This window comes from Capsella rubella, unplaced genomic scaffold, assembly GCF_000375325.1.
Source record: "Capsella rubella cultivar Monte Gargano unplaced genomic scaffold, Caprub1_0 scaffold_6, whole genome shotgun sequence".
In the NCBI taxonomy this organism is placed as follows: domain Eukaryota; kingdom Viridiplantae; phylum Streptophyta; class Magnoliopsida; order Brassicales; family Brassicaceae; genus Capsella; species Capsella rubella.
The window spans coordinates 985,326-1,003,350 of record NW_006238918.1 but is presented as its reverse complement, the minus strand read 5'-3'; the positions used below and the strand labels follow the sequence as shown (position 1 = coordinate 1,003,350).

The 18,025-nt window shown below is 39.4% G+C and overlaps 6 protein-coding genes across 6 annotated transcripts in view; 4 read left to right on the top strand and 2 right to left on the bottom strand.

The window, feature by feature from the left end:
- Positions 1–243: 243 nt before the first annotated feature.
- Positions 244–927, top strand: LOC111830229 (putative uncharacterized protein ENSP00000383309). The gene has a single exon (XM_023781881.1). It carries the CDS (start codon positions 244–246, stop codon positions 925–927), a length of 684 nt encoding a protein of 227 aa, XP_023637649.1.
- Positions 928–3,289: 2,362 nt separating this feature from the next.
- On the top strand, positions 3,290–5,000 carry LOC17882919 (GDSL esterase/lipase At5g03820). The gene is made up of 5 exons (XM_006286581.2): positions 3,290–3,569; positions 3,654–3,784; positions 3,878–4,111; positions 4,210–4,468; positions 4,546–5,000. Exons 1-5 carry the CDS (start codon positions 3,326–3,328, stop codon positions 4,737–4,739), a joined length of 1,062 nt encoding a protein of 353 aa, XP_006286643.1. The 5' UTR covers positions 3,290–3,325; the 3' UTR covers positions 4,740–5,000.
- An 80-nt stretch (positions 5,001–5,080) lies between these two features.
- On the top strand, positions 5,081–7,919 carry LOC17884085 (pentatricopeptide repeat-containing protein At5g03800). Its single transcript, XM_006286966.2, has one exon. It carries the CDS (start codon positions 5,136–5,138, stop codon positions 7,821–7,823), a length of 2,688 nt encoding a protein of 895 aa, XP_006287028.1. The 5' UTR covers positions 5,081–5,135; the 3' UTR covers positions 7,824–7,919.
- A 1,012-nt stretch (positions 7,920–8,931) lies between these two features.
- LOC17881247 (probable glycosyltransferase At5g03795) lies at positions 8,932–12,026 on the top strand. The gene is made up of 4 exons (XM_006287330.2): positions 8,932–9,311; positions 9,733–9,980; positions 10,764–11,112; positions 11,210–12,026. The coding sequence occupies exons 1-4, from the start codon at positions 9,009–9,011 to the stop codon at positions 11,873–11,875; spliced, it is 1,566 nt and encodes a 521-aa protein (XP_006287392.2). The 5' UTR covers positions 8,932–9,008; the 3' UTR covers positions 11,876–12,026.
- Positions 12,027–12,609: 583 nt separating this feature from the next.
- On the bottom strand, positions 12,610–14,350 carry LOC17882125 (putative homeobox-leucine zipper protein ATHB-51). Its single transcript, XM_006289792.2, has 3 exons — positions 14,236–14,350; positions 12,879–13,231; positions 12,610–12,780 (listed from the first exon to the last, which is right to left on the bottom strand). The coding sequence occupies exons 1-3, from the start codon at positions 14,348–14,350 to the stop codon at positions 12,610–12,612; spliced, it is 639 nt and encodes a 212-aa protein (XP_006289854.2).
- Positions 14,351–17,273: 2,923 nt separating this feature from the next.
- Positions 17,274–18,025, bottom strand: part of LOC111830109 — a 1,630-nt gene continuing 878 nt past the window's right edge. Inside the window, exon 2 of the mRNA XM_023781312.1 lies at positions 17,274–17,994. Coding sequence (XP_023637080.1) covers positions 17,421–17,993 — 573 coding nt within the window. The 5' untranslated portion in view covers position 17,994 and the 3' untranslated portion in view covers positions 17,274–17,420. The remainder of the gene's footprint in view (positions 17,995–18,025) is intronic.

Here is an 18,025-nt window from a genome sequence, read left to right as displayed (position 1 = left end):
AAGTATCGCCGCGGCCAAGACTTCACAACGACCCCGGCATTTTAAAAGATCATTGACCAAGTCCCGCCGCAGCCGGATCATATATTCTATCTCGTCACAACTTCTCCAAGACAAAGCAACGGGCGCGGCCACCTCATCTTCCGGCACGGCAGCTCCGTCGCGGCACAAAGTTTACGCACCCCCGTCATGGCCCATCTCGGCGGCGCGGCCCAGTTCCAACGGCACCAACATTCCACCTCGGCAATGAAGGCTCGGCACGACACCGTCTCCCTTTGTCGCACTTTGCCACGATGCAATCACCTCTCATCTCGGAAGCGACTCACCGCAGCCCGTCTCGACGACGCCTCATTTCGACGGTACCTCATTCCGGAAGCCCCGCCGCGGCACGGCTCCAACCTCGGTCCATCGAAAACTCGCCACGGCACTTGGAGCTCGCCACGGGAACACCTCGCTACGGCGCTAGGAGCTCGCCGCGGCAACACGTCGCCGCGACCAAAAACCGCCATAGCTTCGACACGACGGACTCACACGGCATTTCAACTCCGATCTAGATCAAAAGCAGCCCGTTTCGGAAGAAACTCACCTCGGCGCCGTGTCGTCAAACTAAAGGTCTACCACGGCCAAGGCATTAACCACGCCGCCTCATCACGGCACAGCCCCGGCCTCGCCCAACAAGCTCGTCTCCGTCCCGCCTCGTCACGGCGCAGCCCCGACCTCGCCCAAACAAGCTCGTCTCCGTCCCGCCTCGTCACGGCGCAGCCCCGACCTCGCCCCATCGCAAGTCCGTCTCGGCAGCGTCGCGTCAACCCTTCGTCACGACCCCGCTGCGGCACGGCGTTAAAGCACCAAGATCCGCCGAGATCAAGTTCGCCACAGTATCATCACGCTTCCGCTGGTCTCAGGACGGCGAGCTCGCCGTGGATCTAGAGCGGAGAGGACAATCCGAACTAGGCAAGAGGGAGGAGCTCGAGGCTCTTTGCGCTTTGAACCCCGAAGTCAAGACAAGTTGAAGAGGAGAGATATTGTTGTTGCTTGATAAGCTTCAATGTGGGAAGAAAAATCCGAGAGAAAATCCAAGCCAAACACAAATCGTAGACCACATGACAACAAAACAAAGAAGATTCGAAGAAAGGAGCATACGACCAAACCAAATCAAAATTAAAACAAAGAAGAAGAGAGAGAGAAAGAGGAGAAAGATTTTACCTTTTTACCGAGAGGAGGAAGCCAAAGAGTAAAAAAAATAGCAAGGGGACATATATATAGTGGGGGACCCAGCGCGTTTACCGAGGTAAAAACACATGACCTAAATTTCACCATACACCTAGCTCCCGTGCCTCGTGAAGCGTGCCAAGTCACTATTCATCCCGAGAATGATCCGATCTTCTCGGAAAACGTGCCAAGTCACTATTCATCCCGAGAATGATCCGCTCGCCTCGTGAAGCGTGCCAAGTCACTATTCATCCCGAGAATGATCCGCTCTTCTCGGAAAACGTGCCAAGTCACTATTCATCCCGAGAATGATCCGCTCTTCTCGGAAAACGTGCCAAGTCACTATTCATCCCGAGAATGATCCGCTCTTCTCGGAAAACGTGCCAAGTCACTATTCATCCCGAGAATCATCCGCTCTTCTCGGAAAACGTGCCAAGTCACTATTCATCCCGAGAATGATCCGCTCTTCTCGGAAAACGTGCCAAGTCACTATTCATCCCGAGAATGATCCGCTCTCTCCGAGAAACGCGCCAAGACATCACAAGAAGATTTGAAGCTCTAAGTATGCAGCAAGGCAATTCAAAGTCTCCGCAAACTTGCCCATCTTGTTTTACGACCAACTAGCCTACGCCCAGAACCAGCCCGTCAAGCTCAAAAGGATTCTCGCAAATCGGACTAAAGGGGGGGGACTATTGTTGGATATGGGCCTTGCCCCTTCCAAGTTAGAAGGCCTATAAAACAAGATGTGTCAATTAATGAAGCCTTTCACCCAAAAACAGGCCCAGCACCTTCGCAGGGGTAAAATCGTCATTCGCCAAGGAGACACAAAGAGCTTCTAGGTTTCTGCGCCACTATAAATACATTAAACAACTGTTTGGAACAGGGATGGGTCCAGAGGTTATTATCCACCAGACTGAGAATCGTGCCGCGCCCGAACTCGCCCTAGCCCGAGATTCCCGCCGCGACTCTCTCTCTCGTGATTTTGCACTTCTGTTTCGTATTAGGTTCTCAGCTCGGCAGATAGTCTTTAACTGCCGCAGCGAGACTTCTCTCTTTGTAACTTCGGATTTTCCGCAAAAGCTAATAAAGAAAACTGTTTCGTATCGTCCCAAAAATCTCGTATCATTATTGTAGTTGCTCCCCCCTTGCACAAACAGTTACTTCCAATTCAAAGCCCAATAAGAGTCCATACGGACCCAATTGGATCCTGTAACGGAAGGAACAGAGTGACATTGAACTGTATGCAAGATTACTGTAAACATGCACATGGTCAAAATTCAAAACCAGTTTTGCAATTGCAGGTGATGACTAGAGACTATAGGTATATTGGTTACATATTTAGGTTTAGAAAAAATAAAATGATATGACGTATAGGAGGAGAGTCGAGGAAAATAACTAAAAAGGTTTGTAACAAAGAATTTAGGAAGTAAAAGTTAAGTGGAAGTTAGGTTCATTCACATGCTAAAACATGTGATCTCTTTTTTTGACTAATTAAACTCAAAACTATAATTAATTTAACAACGAGATATAATTAATCAACTACTTTCTGTTCCTTGTGATTGCGTGAAAAATGTGAGAGGTGACGTACGTATGTCTTCTTGTGGATGCATTGCGTGTTTAATGTTTACCTTCTTTTACTTCTAGAATACGACGTTACTACCACCGACTTCATTCATCGATCATATGCTAATTTTCGAGATGTTTACCCACACACACACAAAAAAAACGAAAAACAAAAACAAAAAAGCTAGATTGGTTAATTATAAGGATTTTCACATTTAAATGATTTATGAAATGTATCATATCTATGTTTTCTAATCTTTCTAATGATTTTTGAAATGCTTTCTAACACAAAAATCAGAGACACTATTTTTAGTGATTAATAAGTTCCCGAAATAAATAAGGAGATTTAATTAGTTTTGAGTGGTGAATAAATATGCAAAAGAGGATTTAGATTGATGCATGCAGCTTCAAACAAATTAAAAAATGTTCCTTGTTTTTCAAGCATCTTCACTACTCTCTCTAGCTAGTCCCTTTAAAACCCCGAAACAATTCACTACTTATCCACTCAACTCAACCCTCTCTTTTAAGTTTTTTCACTACATTCAAAGAGAAAATGAAGATGCTTACAATGTTGATGAGCTTTTTGGTTCTTTCCGGATTCTACGCCGGCACCGTTGGGACCGGTCAGCCTCTTGTACCGGCTTTGATCATAATGGGAGATTCAGTTGTAGATGCCGGTAACAACAACCGTCTCGGTACCCTCGTCAAGGCCAATTTCCCTCCCTACGGACGTGACTTCTTCGCCCACAATGCCACCGGCCGTTTCTCTAATGGAAAACTCGCCACCGACTTTACCGGTTCAAACTATATATATTCACGTTGTAGTACCATGCATCTTTCACTTCCTTTTGCTCAGGCTTTGTTCTTTGTTGTTTGAGCAGCTGAGAGTTTAGGCTTCACTTCTTACCCGGTGGCGTACCTTAGCCAAGATGCAAATGGGACAAATTTGTTAACCGGGGCCAATTTCGCCTCTGGTGCTTCCGGTTTTCACGACGGAACTGCCCTATTATACGTAAATTAACATCCTTGACCCGGTTTGATCCGGCTATTAAGTTAGTTAACCAGGGAATGCTTTAAACATTTTGTGGTTTATCTCAATTTATAGAACGCAATCACATTGAACCAACAGCTGAAAAACTACAAGGAGTACCAAAACAAAGTCACCAACATGGTGGGAAGAGAAAGAGCAAACGAGATATTCTCAGGCGCGGTTCATCTTCTAAGCACGGGATCAAGCGATTTTCTTCAAAGCTATTACATCAATCCGATCCTTAACCGGATTTTCACGCCTGATCGATACTCAGATCGTCTCATGAAATTCTATACCACCTTTGTCCAAGTAACTTAACCAACACCATATCGTGCATTTTCTTTTTAATCTCTCAGTTTACTCTGATATATGATGAACCCATATGCATGATTTTTCTTTTTGGGCAGAACTTGTATAATTTAGGGGCTAGAAGGATAGGAGTGACGACGTTACCGCCGTTGGGATGTTTACCGGCGGCGATAACGATGTTTGGTGGAGCCGGGGACAATGCATGCGTTGAAAGACTAAACCAGGACGCGGTGTCCTTCAATACCAAACTCAACAACACTTCTATGTCCTTAACAAACATGCTTCCCGGTCTGAAATTGGTCGTCCTCGACATCTATAACCCTCTCTTAAGCATGGTCATGAACCCTGTCGAGAATGGTACGATTTTTTTTATAACACACCGTGGACATGCAACTTTATTTGACAGCTAAATAATCACCTACACTTGAATATAGGTTTCTTTGAATCAAGAAGGGCTTGTTGTGGAACCGGAACAATGGAAACTTCGTTCCTGTGCAACGCAAGATCGGTCGGTACATGTTCGAATGCTACGAGTTACGTGTTTTGGGATGGCTTTCATCCATCCGAGGCAGCCAATCGTGTTATCGCAAATAATCTTATCCTCCAAGGAATCCCTCTTATCTCTTGAACCTAAGTTTATTCCGTAACATTGAATCCAAATGATATGATGAAAATATCTTAGATTATATATCTGAATGAATGGCTGGGTATATTATTAACATAAAATTTGCCTTTCTACCTTTTTATATTTTCTTTAAATTATCCATATCCATCGTTTGTCTTATGTAACGTTTTTAGTTACATCGAAATCAGTTAATGTTACTAATTTTTGTATAATCAGTTATGGAGATATTTTATCAGATCAATAAATTAGGGCGAAATGTGTATACATTAACTAATATAGGGACTAAATTAAATTTCTCCATTACAAAAATTGGTTTCTCTTCTGAAGTAAAAGAGGACAAAGTAAAAAGGTTTATCATCCATGGCGATTTAGCGCCCGAGCGCTTCTCTAATCTTATTCATGTCCACCGTTAATCATCACTGCCTCCTGAATCTTCCTCATATCCCACCTTCAATTCCTCCGAACCGTCGCTCGAAACTTCATTCCTCTCTCTCGCTCTATCGAAAACCAGAACGCCTCTGTTCTCTCTCTGCGTCTCTGTCTCTTTCACCAGTAAACATCAATGAGTGTTCTTCTTCTTCCTCCTCATCTTCATCGTTTGAGAAGAAAGAAACGGAAGAGATTGAATCTATTGTTGATGGGTTTTTCTATCTGCTTCGCTTGTCTGCTCAATACCACGACGTCGAGGTTACAAGAGCTGTTCACGCTTCGTTTCTTAAGCTCAGAGTAGAAAAACCCCGTCTTGGAAATGCCCTTATCTCTACTTATCTCAAACTTGGCTTCCCTCGAGAGGCTTTTCTCGTCTTCATGTCTATGACTTCACCGACGGTGGTTTCTTACACAGCTCTGATCTCGGGTTTCTCAAAATTGAACCTTGAAATTGAGGCTCTTAAGGTCTTCTTCAGGATGAGAAAAGCAGGTATTGTCCAGCCCAACGAGTATACCTTTGTAGCAATTTTGACTGCTTGCGCGAGAGTTTCGCGATTCTCGCTTGGGATTCAGATTCATGGATTGATTGTTAAATCAGGGTTTTTGAATTCTGTCTTTGTTGGCAATTCGTTAATGAGTTTGTACGCTAAGGATTCTGGGTCTTCGTGTAATGATGTGCTGAAGCTGTTTGATGAAATTCCTCACAGAGATGTGACTTCGTGGAACACTGTGATTTCGAGTTTGGTGAAAGAGGGAATGTCGGATAAAGCTTTCGGTTTGTTTTATGAGATGAACAGAGTCCAAGGACTTGGAGTTGATTGTTTTACGCTGTCAGCGCTTTTGAGCTCTTGCACTGATTCTGATGACTTATTGAGAGGCAGAGAACTCCATGGTCGTGCTATTAGAATTGGGTTGATGCAGGAATTGAGTGTGAGTAACGCTCTGATTGGGTTTTATTCTAAATTTGGGGATATTAAAAAGGTAGAGAGTTTGTACGACATGATGATGGTGCAAGATGCTGTTACTTCCACGGAGATGATCACAGCTTACATGGCATTTGGAATGGTGGATTCCGCTGTTGAGATATTCGAGAATATAACTGAGAAAAACACTATTACATATAACGCTCTCATGGCTGGGTTCTGTAGAAACGGGCATGGCTTAAAGGCACTGAGATTATTCACTGAAATGCTGCAGAGAGGTGTTGAATTGACGGATTTCAGTTTAACAAGCGCTGTCGACGCTTGTGGTTTAGTTTCAGAGAAGAAACTAAGCGAGCAAATTCACGCGTTTTGTATTAAGTTTGGATGTCTTTTAAACCCTTGTATCCAGACTGCATTGCTTGATATGTGCACAAGATGTGAAAGGATGTCAGATGCTGAGGAGATGTTTGACCAATGGCCTTCTAACCTCGATAGTTCGAAGGCAACGACGTCAATACTTGGTGGTTACGCTCGGGATGGCTTACCTGATAAGGCTGTATCGCTATTTCATCGCACTCTCTGTGAAGAAAAGTTGTTTTTAGATGAAATTTCGTTGACTTTGATTCTTGCGGTCTGTGGGACATTAGGGTTTCGGGAAATGGGTTATCAGATCCATTGCCATGCTCTTAAAGGTGGGTACTTTTCTGACGTAGGCTTGGGAAATTCTTTGATTAGCATGTACTCGAAATGTTGTGACTCAGATGATGCCATAAAGGTTTTCAACACTATGCAAGAACATGATGTTGTTTCTTGGAACAGTTTGATTTCTTGCTACATCCTTCAAAGAAATGGTGAAAAGGTACTGGCTCTATGGTTAAAGATGAATGAGGAAGAGATCAAGCCTGACATGATCACCCTCACTCTTGTTATTACTGCATTTCGGTATACAGAGTCAAATAAGCTTAGTAGCTGCCGTGATCTGTTTCTCTCCATGAAGTCTATTTATGACATTGAACCAATGACTGAACATTACACTGCATTCGTCCGTGTTTTGGGTCATTGGGGTCTACTTGAAGAAGCAGAAGACACAATAAACACGATGCCATTTCAGCCCGAGGTCTCTGTTTTGAGAGCTCTGCTTGATAGCTGCAGAGTCCATTCGAACACAAGCGTCGCGAAACGAGTAGCAAAGCTAATACTATCAACCAAACCTGAAACCCCGTCTGAGTACATCCTCAAATCCAACATCTACTCAGCTGCTGGACTTTGGCATCGCTCTGAAATGATAAGAGAGGAAATGCGGGAAAGAGGTTACCGGAAACATCCTTCTAGAAGCTGGATAATCCACGAGAACAAAGTACATTCCTTTCACGCGCGTGACACATCCCACCCGCGAGAGAAAGACATATACAGCGGACTGGAGATACTGATAATGGAATGTCTGAAAGCTGGATACGAACCAAACACAGAGTTTGTTCTTCAGGAGGTTGATGAGTTCATGAAGAAGAGTTTCTTGTTTCACCACAGCGCGAAACTCGCAGTGACTTATGGCATTCTTACGAGCGATACTCGGGGGAAGCCGGTTCGGGTTGTGAAGAACGTGATGCTCTGTGGTGACTGTCACGAGTTCTTCAAGTATATTTCAATTGTGGTAAAGAGAGAGATAGTTTTGAGAGATTCTTCCGGTTTTCATCATTTTGTGAATGGCAAGTGTTCTTGTAGAGATCGGTGGTGAATCAACCAAAACCATAGTCTTTGTGATGTTTCACTTATATAAGTTTGTAATTGTCCAAATCAAAAAAAAAGAAACGGAGGTTTATAAGTTGTTAAACGTTTTTGGGTTTGGATATGCTGGAAACTGATAGGAATTAGGATATGCTGGAAACTGATAGGAATTAAAAAGTTTGGGGTAAAAAGGGAAACCGAGAGAAGTTTTTTTGATTTATATACAAATTAATTATTTATTCCATCATAATAATTAATTTTCTTTCAGGTTTAGTAGAGAATAACACAATTGTTTTTTCAGTTTTTATTATGAAATCATATTTTTAATGCTAGTTTATATAAAATCATTTTTTTCATTCTTTCAAATCGTATATATTTATATTCTTACTATCCCCTCCCCACACACGTATTTTTTAAAACAGAGGTTCCTTTGTTTATATATTTTTGTTTTACAGAAAGTATAGTTTGTATTTCCAACATAATTTTACTAACGACAAACTCGATTTTAACTTTAGTTAATTAGAGAAAGGAATAACTTTAGTATATATTTGAAACAAATATGAGAGATATTTTGTACATTTTCTTTCGTATGTGAAAATAGTAAAGTGACATTCCTGGTGAAAGGAAAAAATATCAAATAACCGTTAACATTAATCAAAGCTACCGTTAATAAATTCCTAAACCTATAACAACAAAATCAAGATACGCTACATATCTTTACTTTATTTCGCAAGTATTTTCCAATTAATACATCGATTTTGACAAGGATCAATATATAACTAGAAAATTCTCCAATGAGTTATTAGTAAATGTTTTCAACCCGTTCTGTGAATGATGTCCGTAATTATATAATATTAGTTGTAAATGCGAGAGTTTGGATTTGGTCGAGGAAGGGTAGAAATTGATAGAAACAAAACGTTTGGGGGTGAAAAGAGAAATAAGAAGAAAGTTTGCATGTGAAAGAAAAGAGAAGAGTCGAAAGATGACGCTTGGCAAGAGGAAGCAACCACTTATTACCAAATGTTATTCTTCCATTCACCTTCTTTTTTATTTAATTTTCTTCTTTGCTCCTAAAACCGAAAGCAAAACAAACAATTTCGAATACAAACAAAAACTCTCTCTTTTGAAATTGATTATTTCTCCTTTAATCTCTTCATCAGTTTCTTCTCAAAAGAAAAGAGAGAGAGAGAGAGGGATGGGAGATGAAGACGTTGATGATCATGGCAAGCACTGTAGAAACATGTCTGCATGTTCCTCATCGTATTCTACTAAACTCTTTCTCTTCATGGTTCCTCTTGTCATTCTTGTTTCCTGTTTCGTCTTTGTAAATCTTGGTCCTAAAGATCCAACATCTTTGTTAACGTCTTTGTCGTCGTCCACTTCTCATCATCTCCCTTCACCCCCGACGACGGCGCCGGCGCCGTCTCCTTTGCCACCAGATATTATACTCCCGTCGTTACCAGCTTCATCTTTATCGACTAAAGTGGAATCTGTTCAGGTTCGAGACATATTACTTAAATCAGAAAATATCAAGAATTATTCCTTTCTTCGTTCTTCATCTTTGCATGTTATTTTAATTTCTTCTTTTCGGCTGTTTTATTTTCTAATAACTCAAAATATTTAATTTTATACCAACACTCATCATAACATTTACGTTTTAAATTTCGTGGTCAAACTACAGTCAACTGTAAAAAAAATAATTAATATACATACTAGTCAACTGTAAACTCTAATTAATATTGAGGATGCGCAAACCTCAGATCAATAAAGCAAATGCCTATAGAGAAATGTTTTCTTGGTATTTGTACGGTCGGGTGGTCTAAATATGAACTAATTAATCAACAACACATGTCAATTTATTTTGGTTTTTTTTTAAAAGTAGTTCAAATTATTAATATGGGATAACTATTGTTGAACAGGGTAATTATAATCGGACCGTTCGATTGAATCCGATCAACAATATTACTGTAGCGAGTAATGATAACGTCACGACTACGGCATCATCGGAACCAAAGAAGAGAAGAGTTCTCAGCAATTTAGAGAAGATCGAATTGGAGCTACAAAAAGCTCGAGCCTCTATTAAAGCCGCTTCGATGGACGATCCCGTGGACGACCCGGACTATGTTCCTCTTGGTCCTATGTATTGGAACGCTAAGGTCTTTCATCGGTAAGTTAAATAATTATTTGAGCTCACTAATAAAGAATTTATTTGGATTAAATCAGAGTCTAACGGTTGGGACTAAGAATTTATTGGCTCGTTAAGAATTTATGTTAATTAAATTTAAGTCAAACGGGTTTGGCATTATGAATCATAATTAAGGTCTGGAACTGGTCTTTAATTTATACAATGGCGAAACGTGGCAATGAAGTCCCAATTAAATTTTAATTATGTTCGAGTGGTTTTCTAATTAGTGACTTGCGTAGTAATTGCTGATTTTTTTTTTTTTTTGAAATATAATTGTACTGGTTCTTACGTATAAGTAAGGCTGATTTATAAATTCGTCTTGATCGAGAACATTTTGTTTTTGTGGTGTCACATCTTATATGCGTAACCAGACTAAAGGAATCACATACCTTAATTCTTTTCGGGGCTACATCCGTAAAAGCAAGAGAGTATTATATCATTATTGGCCCATCTTATATGGTTTAGCAAAATAAGGTAACCAATGACGGCATATTTTGAAAATTGACATATAGACCAGAGAAAACATCCTAATCTGTGATTTCGTAATAGTTGTTTTCAGAGTCGGTTTAATACTTTAAATTATAGGAGGCCGAGTATGTGAAATTCAGAGTTTGTTATACATATTTATCCTATTACGTAATATACATGTGCACCAATTGTTTTCATGTGGTCCAAATGTAGAGAATGGCATAGATTTGCTAATTTCGCTTCCTTTATGTGCATGTGCTTACGTTCTTTTTGGGTACCCCGTATTGAAATGCTTAGGAGTTACTTAGAGATGGAGAAACAGTTCAAGATATATGTGTACAAAGAAGGCGAGCCACCACTGTTCCATGACGGTCCATGTAAAAGCATCTACTCCATGGAAGGAAGTTTCATCTACGAGATGGAAACCGATACTCGTTTCCGGACCAATAATCCCGACAAGGCCCATGCTTTTTACTTACCCTTTAGTGTCGTCAAGATGGTAAGATATGTGTATGAACGCAACTCTCGTGATTTTGGCCCCATCCGAAATACAGTTAGGGATTACATCAATCTCGTGGGTGATAAATACCCTTATTGGAACCGTAGCATTGGAGCCGATCACTTCATACTTTCTTGCCATGACTGGGTATGCTAACAATATATTTTCCCCACTACTAGCTACGCTTGTATCTTCCTGTTAGCTAGTTATGTTATATTTCTTGATTTTGTTTTTGTATATATAGGGTCCTGAGGCAAGTTTCTCTCATCCACATCTAGGACATAATTCTATTCGAGCTTTATGCAATGCCAACACGTCAGAGAGATTCAAACCACGAAAAGATGTGTCAATACCCGAGATTAATCTACGGACAGGATCCTTAAAAGGATTAGTCGGTGGTCCGTCACCTTCCAGCCGTCCAATACTAGCCTTCTTTGCAGGGGGTGTACACGGACCAGTAAGGCCAGTCTTGCTCGATCATTGGGAGGACAAAGATAATGACATTAGAGTCCACAAGTATCTCCCTAGAGGAACGTCTTATTCGGACATGATGCGGAACAGCAAGTTCTGTATTTGTCCCAGCGGTTATGAGGTTGCGAGCCCGAGGATCGTGGAGGCACTTTACTCGGGCTGCGTCCCCGTTCTGATAAACTCAGGCTACGTTCCTCCGTTCAGCGATGTATTGAATTGGAAATCGTTTTCGGTGATCGTTTCGGTGGAAGACATACCTAATTTGAAGACGATATTGACGTCGATATCGCCTAGACAGTACCTAAGGATGTACAGGAGAGTGTTGAAGGTAAGGCGACACTTTGAAGTGAATTCTCCGGCGAAGAGGTTTGATGTGTTTCATATGATTCTTCATTCGATTTGGGTAAGGAGATTGAATGTGAGGATCCGTGAGGTCTAAGTTTGGGGTTTTTGGGTTTTGTCGGGTTTTTTTTTTTCGAGTGGTTGTTATATCGAAATAACTGAAAACTACGAAGGGATTTTTCTTGTAAATTATTATATTTGTTTTTTTCACGTGTCAAATAATATTCGAGTGTTTATGTCAAATAATATTCGAGTGTTTAAAAAATATAAAAATATTTTGTAATTGTAATACACGAATAATTATATTCGCATGGTTTTTTTTTTTTTTTAAATCTCAAGTATATAAATCTCTCTATTATAACCTTCTCTGCCTCTGCAGCTATAATTGCTCTGTGAAGTATTATTTTTATCATCCATTTATTCTTGGGATTCACGTTTTGCGTCTGAATTTCAATTTAATCTGAGACAGTAGTACGTCTGGTCGTAGAACTTGTTTGATCGGAAAGCTCCCATGTTTGCCTATTATTGTTGTTACGATCATCATAACAAGTTGGTTTTGTTTTTATACTCTTTTAAGTTATTTACTCCAAACTCACAAGTTTTCAGTTTCTTGGCATGGAAGCTATTCAACAAACTAGACATGTTGCTGGCGTCCAAAACATTCTTAAGTTACACAAAAACGTTACAATACTTAAGATAGAAATTAATCATACAATGAGCAAAAGCTTGATCACAGTCTTAACATTACTCAAATCTAAAAGTACAAAGTCTAGAGCTTTATATAATTAAGAGTACTCTCTCTCTCTCTCACCAAGATCAGCAACAACGTAACTACCACGGGTTAGGCGGCTGCGATATCGGTGGCCAGCGCACGTGAGAAGAGCCAACCATCATGGGATTAATGTATCCACCAATACCGTTAGCTTGATCTCCTCTGGCGATTTGGTTGCTGTTCATCATCAAACCCTGATCTCTTAGTATTATAGCTCTCAGCCTCTTCACCTGCATCACATATCAACTTGTTTTAAGGGGTCTCTTTGAAACAAGCAAATTAATATTATATTTTGTTAATTGAGACTCCATATGAATAGTGCCTAGACCTCATCGTGTAGCATCTGCTTCTCTCTCCAAACAGCATCGTACTCTTGCCTAAGCGAGTCGTATGACTCTTCGAGATGCTTCACCTTCCAGCGCGCACGGCGGTTCTGAAACCAAACCGCTGTCTGACGTGGATGCAGACCAAGCTCCTTCGACAGCTTTAGTTTCCTGTCTGAATCTAGTTTGATATCTTCTTGGAAACTTACTTCAAGTGAAGCTAACTGTTCACTCGTTAGCCTCTTCTTCTTCTTGTTTATCATCTCGTTGTTGTTACTCGGATCACACTGGTACGTATTGATCATCTTTTCTGATTCCGGTACAGCGATAACCGGCCCGGTTTGCGTATACGAATTCCCTGATATATAAAACAATTCAGTAGAAAAAAGATGTTAAAAGAAAAAAACATAAGAAGCGACAAAACGCACAACATAAACGAATATCGACGTTTTTGAAAAAGTGATGTCGTTCACAAAATAAAGAAAGACGTAAGAACATCTATTCCACATCTCATCAGAGAAGCGAGACAATCCCAAAGGCTTCTAGACTGACGTCTAGAAAATATAGGTTTTGTATGACAACGACAAAATCTAGCTAGTTGTATTAAATGATCTTGACAGGTTCATGTCGTATGCGGTAGTGTATTGCAATTTTGCTATTTCATAATTTACAAGAATTTCGAACACATGAAAGTGGGGAAAAAGGTTATATAAAATAAATACTTTGTATTTTAAATGAACCAAAAAAATGTGACTGCAGCGTTGCCTTGTTTGTTACGTACAGAAAATCCCAAATTGGTTTACAAAAAAAAAAAAAAAAAAAAAAAATCCCAAATTGAAGATAACTCAAGGTAATGCATTTGAACCTAAAAGAGGATGCATGTACTAATTAAATTCTCTTCTATATAGATTTGTTGTGACAAAAAGCAATGTTCATGAATTTTGTTTATTAAACTATATATAGCACTTTACACATCTACATGTTCTTATAAGACTTTTATAGTTCTTAGATTTGTCGTGAAGAAAACAAAGTTTATGGGTTTGTAAACCGTAAAATTAAACCGACACTACACAGTCTACACATATATCCGTACATAGTTTTTATAAGCCTTTTTATAGTTAAACCAACAAACTTTGTTGTGACGTAAACAAAATCACGGATATGGATATGTAAACCGAGAAATTAAACCGACACTTACACATCTGTAGGTGTGTTTACATTATATAGACCTACATTTTGGTAAAAATGGATAAAGAACCTTTAACACATTACAATCACAACGCGACAAAAAGATATGACCATGACTAAATAAACGAAATTGTTTTGGTATATATATGTGTGTGTGTGTGTGCATATGTATACCTGCAGAAGGATCATAGCTGAAGCTGTGGAGCCAGCAGTTAGACTCCAACCGTGGCGGTGGCATGAAAGCAACTCTCTCATTTTGCACATTGCTCGTCGGTGTTGGCCATTCCATTATTTATTTCCTTAAATAAGAACACATAAGAGAGAGGATTTAAAAGGAAGAAAATTTAGGGTTTATAAAATAACGAAGAAATTAAAAATAGAAACTTAGGGTTTTGTTGGACTATACGAGCTGTAGAGGCGTTTCCTCAATACGAGCGGTCTTTCGGAGGTGCAGCAACAAAGTGTGAGAGCATGAAGTAAACAGGAGATAAGAATATATATAGGGAGATATATAGATATAGGTCCGTCTAGAGGTGTAGATAGAGATACTGAAAGAGAAAGAGACACAAATAGGGTAAAAATGTGATATTTTGTCTCACCCCGATGACAAAAAAAAAAAAAGAAAAAAAAATCTCACCTGACGTCATCGTTTCATCATCATCTTAGCATTTAGGTAAGTTGATATATATGTTGAATCTAACGGTCAAACTTGGATTCTTTATGTTTTGTTTTCTTAACGGTCGGCTGAGGGAAAATGGTTTAAACGTAGTTTTTTTTTTTTTTTTTTTTTTTTTTGCTCAACTTCAACTATTCATTATCCAAAGGATTACATCCAAATTCGAGGTACAAAACATTCACCTCTATAGAATTTGACCAAATGCAATGGTTTGATCTAGTATCACCCTGAAACACTAGCGGATCCAACGCTACCTGATCGAGCAACCATTGCATTTTAAAACCACAATGAGATAGAAAACACTCCACAACTCAGAGTGAAATCATCTATTAAACCACCTAAATTAAACCTATGACACGAAAACAACTACTTACACAAAGAACACCATCATCTATGCTGAAGTACAGAGCAATCCCAAACTATTAGGCCCTCATGATCTGAGTGTAAAATTGTCCCAATAGCTTCACCACCCAAAGGTGCATCATAGAAGACCTTGGTTTCCTTGAATTTCGTTATTTCGGTCTTAAAAACCACACACGGATAACACATCCGACTGAACCGACAAGAGACGCGAAACAAACTAGCATGTCCAGAGACTTCTCCAAAATAACCAAGCAGAACCAGAATACTAATAGCCTGAGATAAGGAAGTGGAGCACATATTAGTATATCCTCACCTCACAGTGCATTTTTGGATTGGCCACATCGCAGCTGCCTTGTTGACTCGTTCTCAATCCGGACTGAACCAGAGAATTGAGGAGGCGTTCGAGAGAGCTGGCTTTGAGGATAACCTCAAATCTCGGTCACCGTCAGACCCGTAACCTTCCCCAACAACCGGTGGACTCAAAGACTCGACTCAACCGCTTAAACCCGACCATTTAGGATCTCCGGCGGAAGGGACAGGGGAAGCAGCAGATCGCATCCCAACTATCCAGATCCGTCACCCTGAGCTGCATAGAAGACCGGATGAAACAGCTTCGAAACTCGCCACCAGATTCACGGAGGAGAAGCGAGCCGAGATCTCTCTCCATGGTGAACCACTCCTCAGCACGGTCGGAGAAGAAGAGATCGAGTCAACCTACTATAAAAACCAAAAACAAAAGCTGAAAAGTAAAAGCAGAGCCCTCTCACACCACCGGCGAAAGCCTTAGGCGGCGGAGAGGCAGCAAATCTCAGCTCAAAGGGGACGGTGGCGGCTAGGGTTTTCCTTCACCGCTTTGTAGTTTGTACAAAAGGTAACGTGGTTTAAACGTAGTTTAGGGGTAGGTGTGATTGTGGTTACTAGAATTTGCAATTGTAACATTTGACGTACGCCAAAAGAAGATATGATTCTTGATTTATTCAATTGGTTTATCCGTACATACGATTGAAACCTGAGACTGGTTTAGTTAGAATTAATAATGATTGGTTTAACATGTAAGTATTAAGAACTAATTGGCAAGGCCATGGGCATTGGAAGGACGTATTTGGTCCCAATTTTTTTTTTTTTTTTCTCTTTTTTACAACTAAAAAAAAAAAAAATTAGACGACCAATCGCGGGCCGCCACATGGCAGTGGGGCCCGTGAAGAAGGCAAGGACTGTCGTCCGTGGACGTACGTCCCGCCTTTTAATTTTTTTTTGATTTTTTTTTCTTTTGGATTGAGGGACAGGGGCAAGGACTCCCAATGTCCTTGTCCTAAGAGCTTAATTGGTAAAAATTTATGGTAAAAGTTTAAAGATACGGTTCGAGCAGCGCTTAAAACAAGATAATATAACATGCTCTGATCTTGAATCTGAGGAAATGTATGATTTAGAATCTCTTAGTTATTTATTAAAAAAAAAAAAACTTATGTTAAGTTAAGAATGTAAAAAGTAAAAACCCACAATAAACACTATGATGAGTATGAGTATTATTAATTAGAATAGTACTTATACATCAAAACGATCAAACATTTTGAGCGTACACATGTATTATTTTTTATTGAAAACTTTATGAAAATGTTACTAGTCTTACATATATTTAAACTACAAAATATATAGATAAAACAGAAAAGCTCTTTAAAAGTCCACGTATTTAGGCTTTCTATATACACACACAATTCTTATTATTTTTTAAAGATACACGAACAAAGAATTAAATTAGTCTTGTTAAGCCCTGTTCGTTTCTCCATTTTGCATATTCATCCAGATGATCCATTCAAATAATCTATGTGGATGATTCATCTCTTCTCCAAATGATGAAACGAACAAGATATTAAATGATTCATCTGGATGATTTATCTGGATGGAGATGTGTTTGTTTCTCCATTTTGCATATCCATCCAGATAGATTTGATTTTAAAAATGACTAAACTACCCATGTATTGATTTAATAACTTTCTCATATTAATATTAATCATAGTATTTTTAAATATTGATTAAAAATATATATACACTTAGAAAGTTTACAAATTAATATTTTTGACATTTCTAAATATTTATTTTCATGAAATCTATTTTTTTTTTTAAATTACAACAATCTATATCATTTAGGAATATAACAACATCAATAATTCAATAGCAAACAAAAACTACAAAATCTCAATTTAAATACTAAATGTAACTCCAAAATACTTTTACAATGTAGATCTCTCAAACTAAAATGTCCACAATATTAAAACATGAAAAAGATAAATTCAAAAGAAATCTTCAATCTCATGTCATCTCAATATGGAAGTCTAGTTCCTTCTGCCATCTCAGTAGTGATAGAATCTCGCATAGCTTCCATCACTCTATCACCAGTAGGTACGTATGGAACATGTTCATGTCCATAGTTTTCATCACCATGTTGTTCATAGGATTCCACCACTTCCCAGTGAACAAAATCTCTGTCTTCCTCTTGTGAATCTCTGATAAAATTATGGAGAGCCATTGTTGCTGTCACAATCTTAATCCATTTCTTCAACTTGTACTTAGGATGCTTCCTATCAAGAATTCTCCATTTGGCTTTCCAGACACCAAACGTCCGCTCAATTATTGATCTCAGACCGGAATGCTTACGGTTAAACAGTTCCCGACTGTTTGTCGGTGGTCCTCCTCTGTTGAACTGATCTAAATGATATCTAGTTCTGCGATGAGGTCCTAGATAACCACTTCTGGATGGATAACCTGAGTCCACTAAGTAATATTTTCCTAAAGGCGGATGGGGAAAAGAAGCTTCTTTTATAGCACAATGTGTTAGCACTTTAGTGTCATGGGCTCTCCCGGGAACTCCGACATAAGCATAAGTAAACTTCATGCTAAAATTGCATATGGCAAGTACAGCAATGT

Bases quoted from the DNA above. Each gene is read 5' to 3' on its own strand.
- LOC17884085 (XM_006286966.2), top strand. From the start codon at position 5,136: ATGTCCACCGTTAATCATCACTGCCTCCTGAATCTTCCTCATATCCCA.
- LOC17882125 (XM_006289792.2), bottom strand. From the start codon at position 14,350: ATGGAATGGCCAACACCGACGAGCAATGTGCAAAATGAGAGAGTTGCT. The intron at 13,232-14,235 runs GTATACATATGC...TTTATATATCAG, and splicing joins CAGCTATGATCCTTCTGCAG to GGAATTCGTATACGCAAACC. The intron at 12,781-12,878 runs GTCTAGGCACTA...TATGTGATGCAG, and splicing joins AGCAGATGCTACACGATGAG to GTGAAGAGGCTGAGAGCTAT.
- LOC111830229 (XM_023781881.1), top strand. From the start codon at position 244: ATGAAGGCTCGGCACGACACCGTCTCCCTTTGTCGCACTTTGCCACGA.
- LOC17882919 (XM_006286581.2), top strand. From the start codon at position 3,326: ATGAAGATGCTTACAATGTTGATGAGCTTTTTGGTTCTTTCCGGATTC. The intron at 3,785-3,877 runs GTAAATTAACAT...CTCAATTTATAG, and splicing joins ACGGAACTGCCCTATTATAC to AACGCAATCACATTGAACCA. The intron at 4,469-4,545 runs GTACGATTTTTT...ACTTGAATATAG, and splicing joins CATGAACCCTGTCGAGAATG to GTTTCTTTGAATCAAGAAGG.
- LOC17881247 (XM_006287330.2), top strand. From the start codon at position 9,009: ATGGGAGATGAAGACGTTGATGATCATGGCAAGCACTGTAGAAACATG. The intron at 9,312-9,732 runs GTTCGAGACATA...ATTGTTGAACAG, and splicing joins CTAAAGTGGAATCTGTTCAG to GGTAATTATAATCGGACCGT. The intron at 11,113-11,209 runs GTATGCTAACAA...TTGTATATATAG, and splicing joins TACTTTCTTGCCATGACTGG to GGTCCTGAGGCAAGTTTCTC.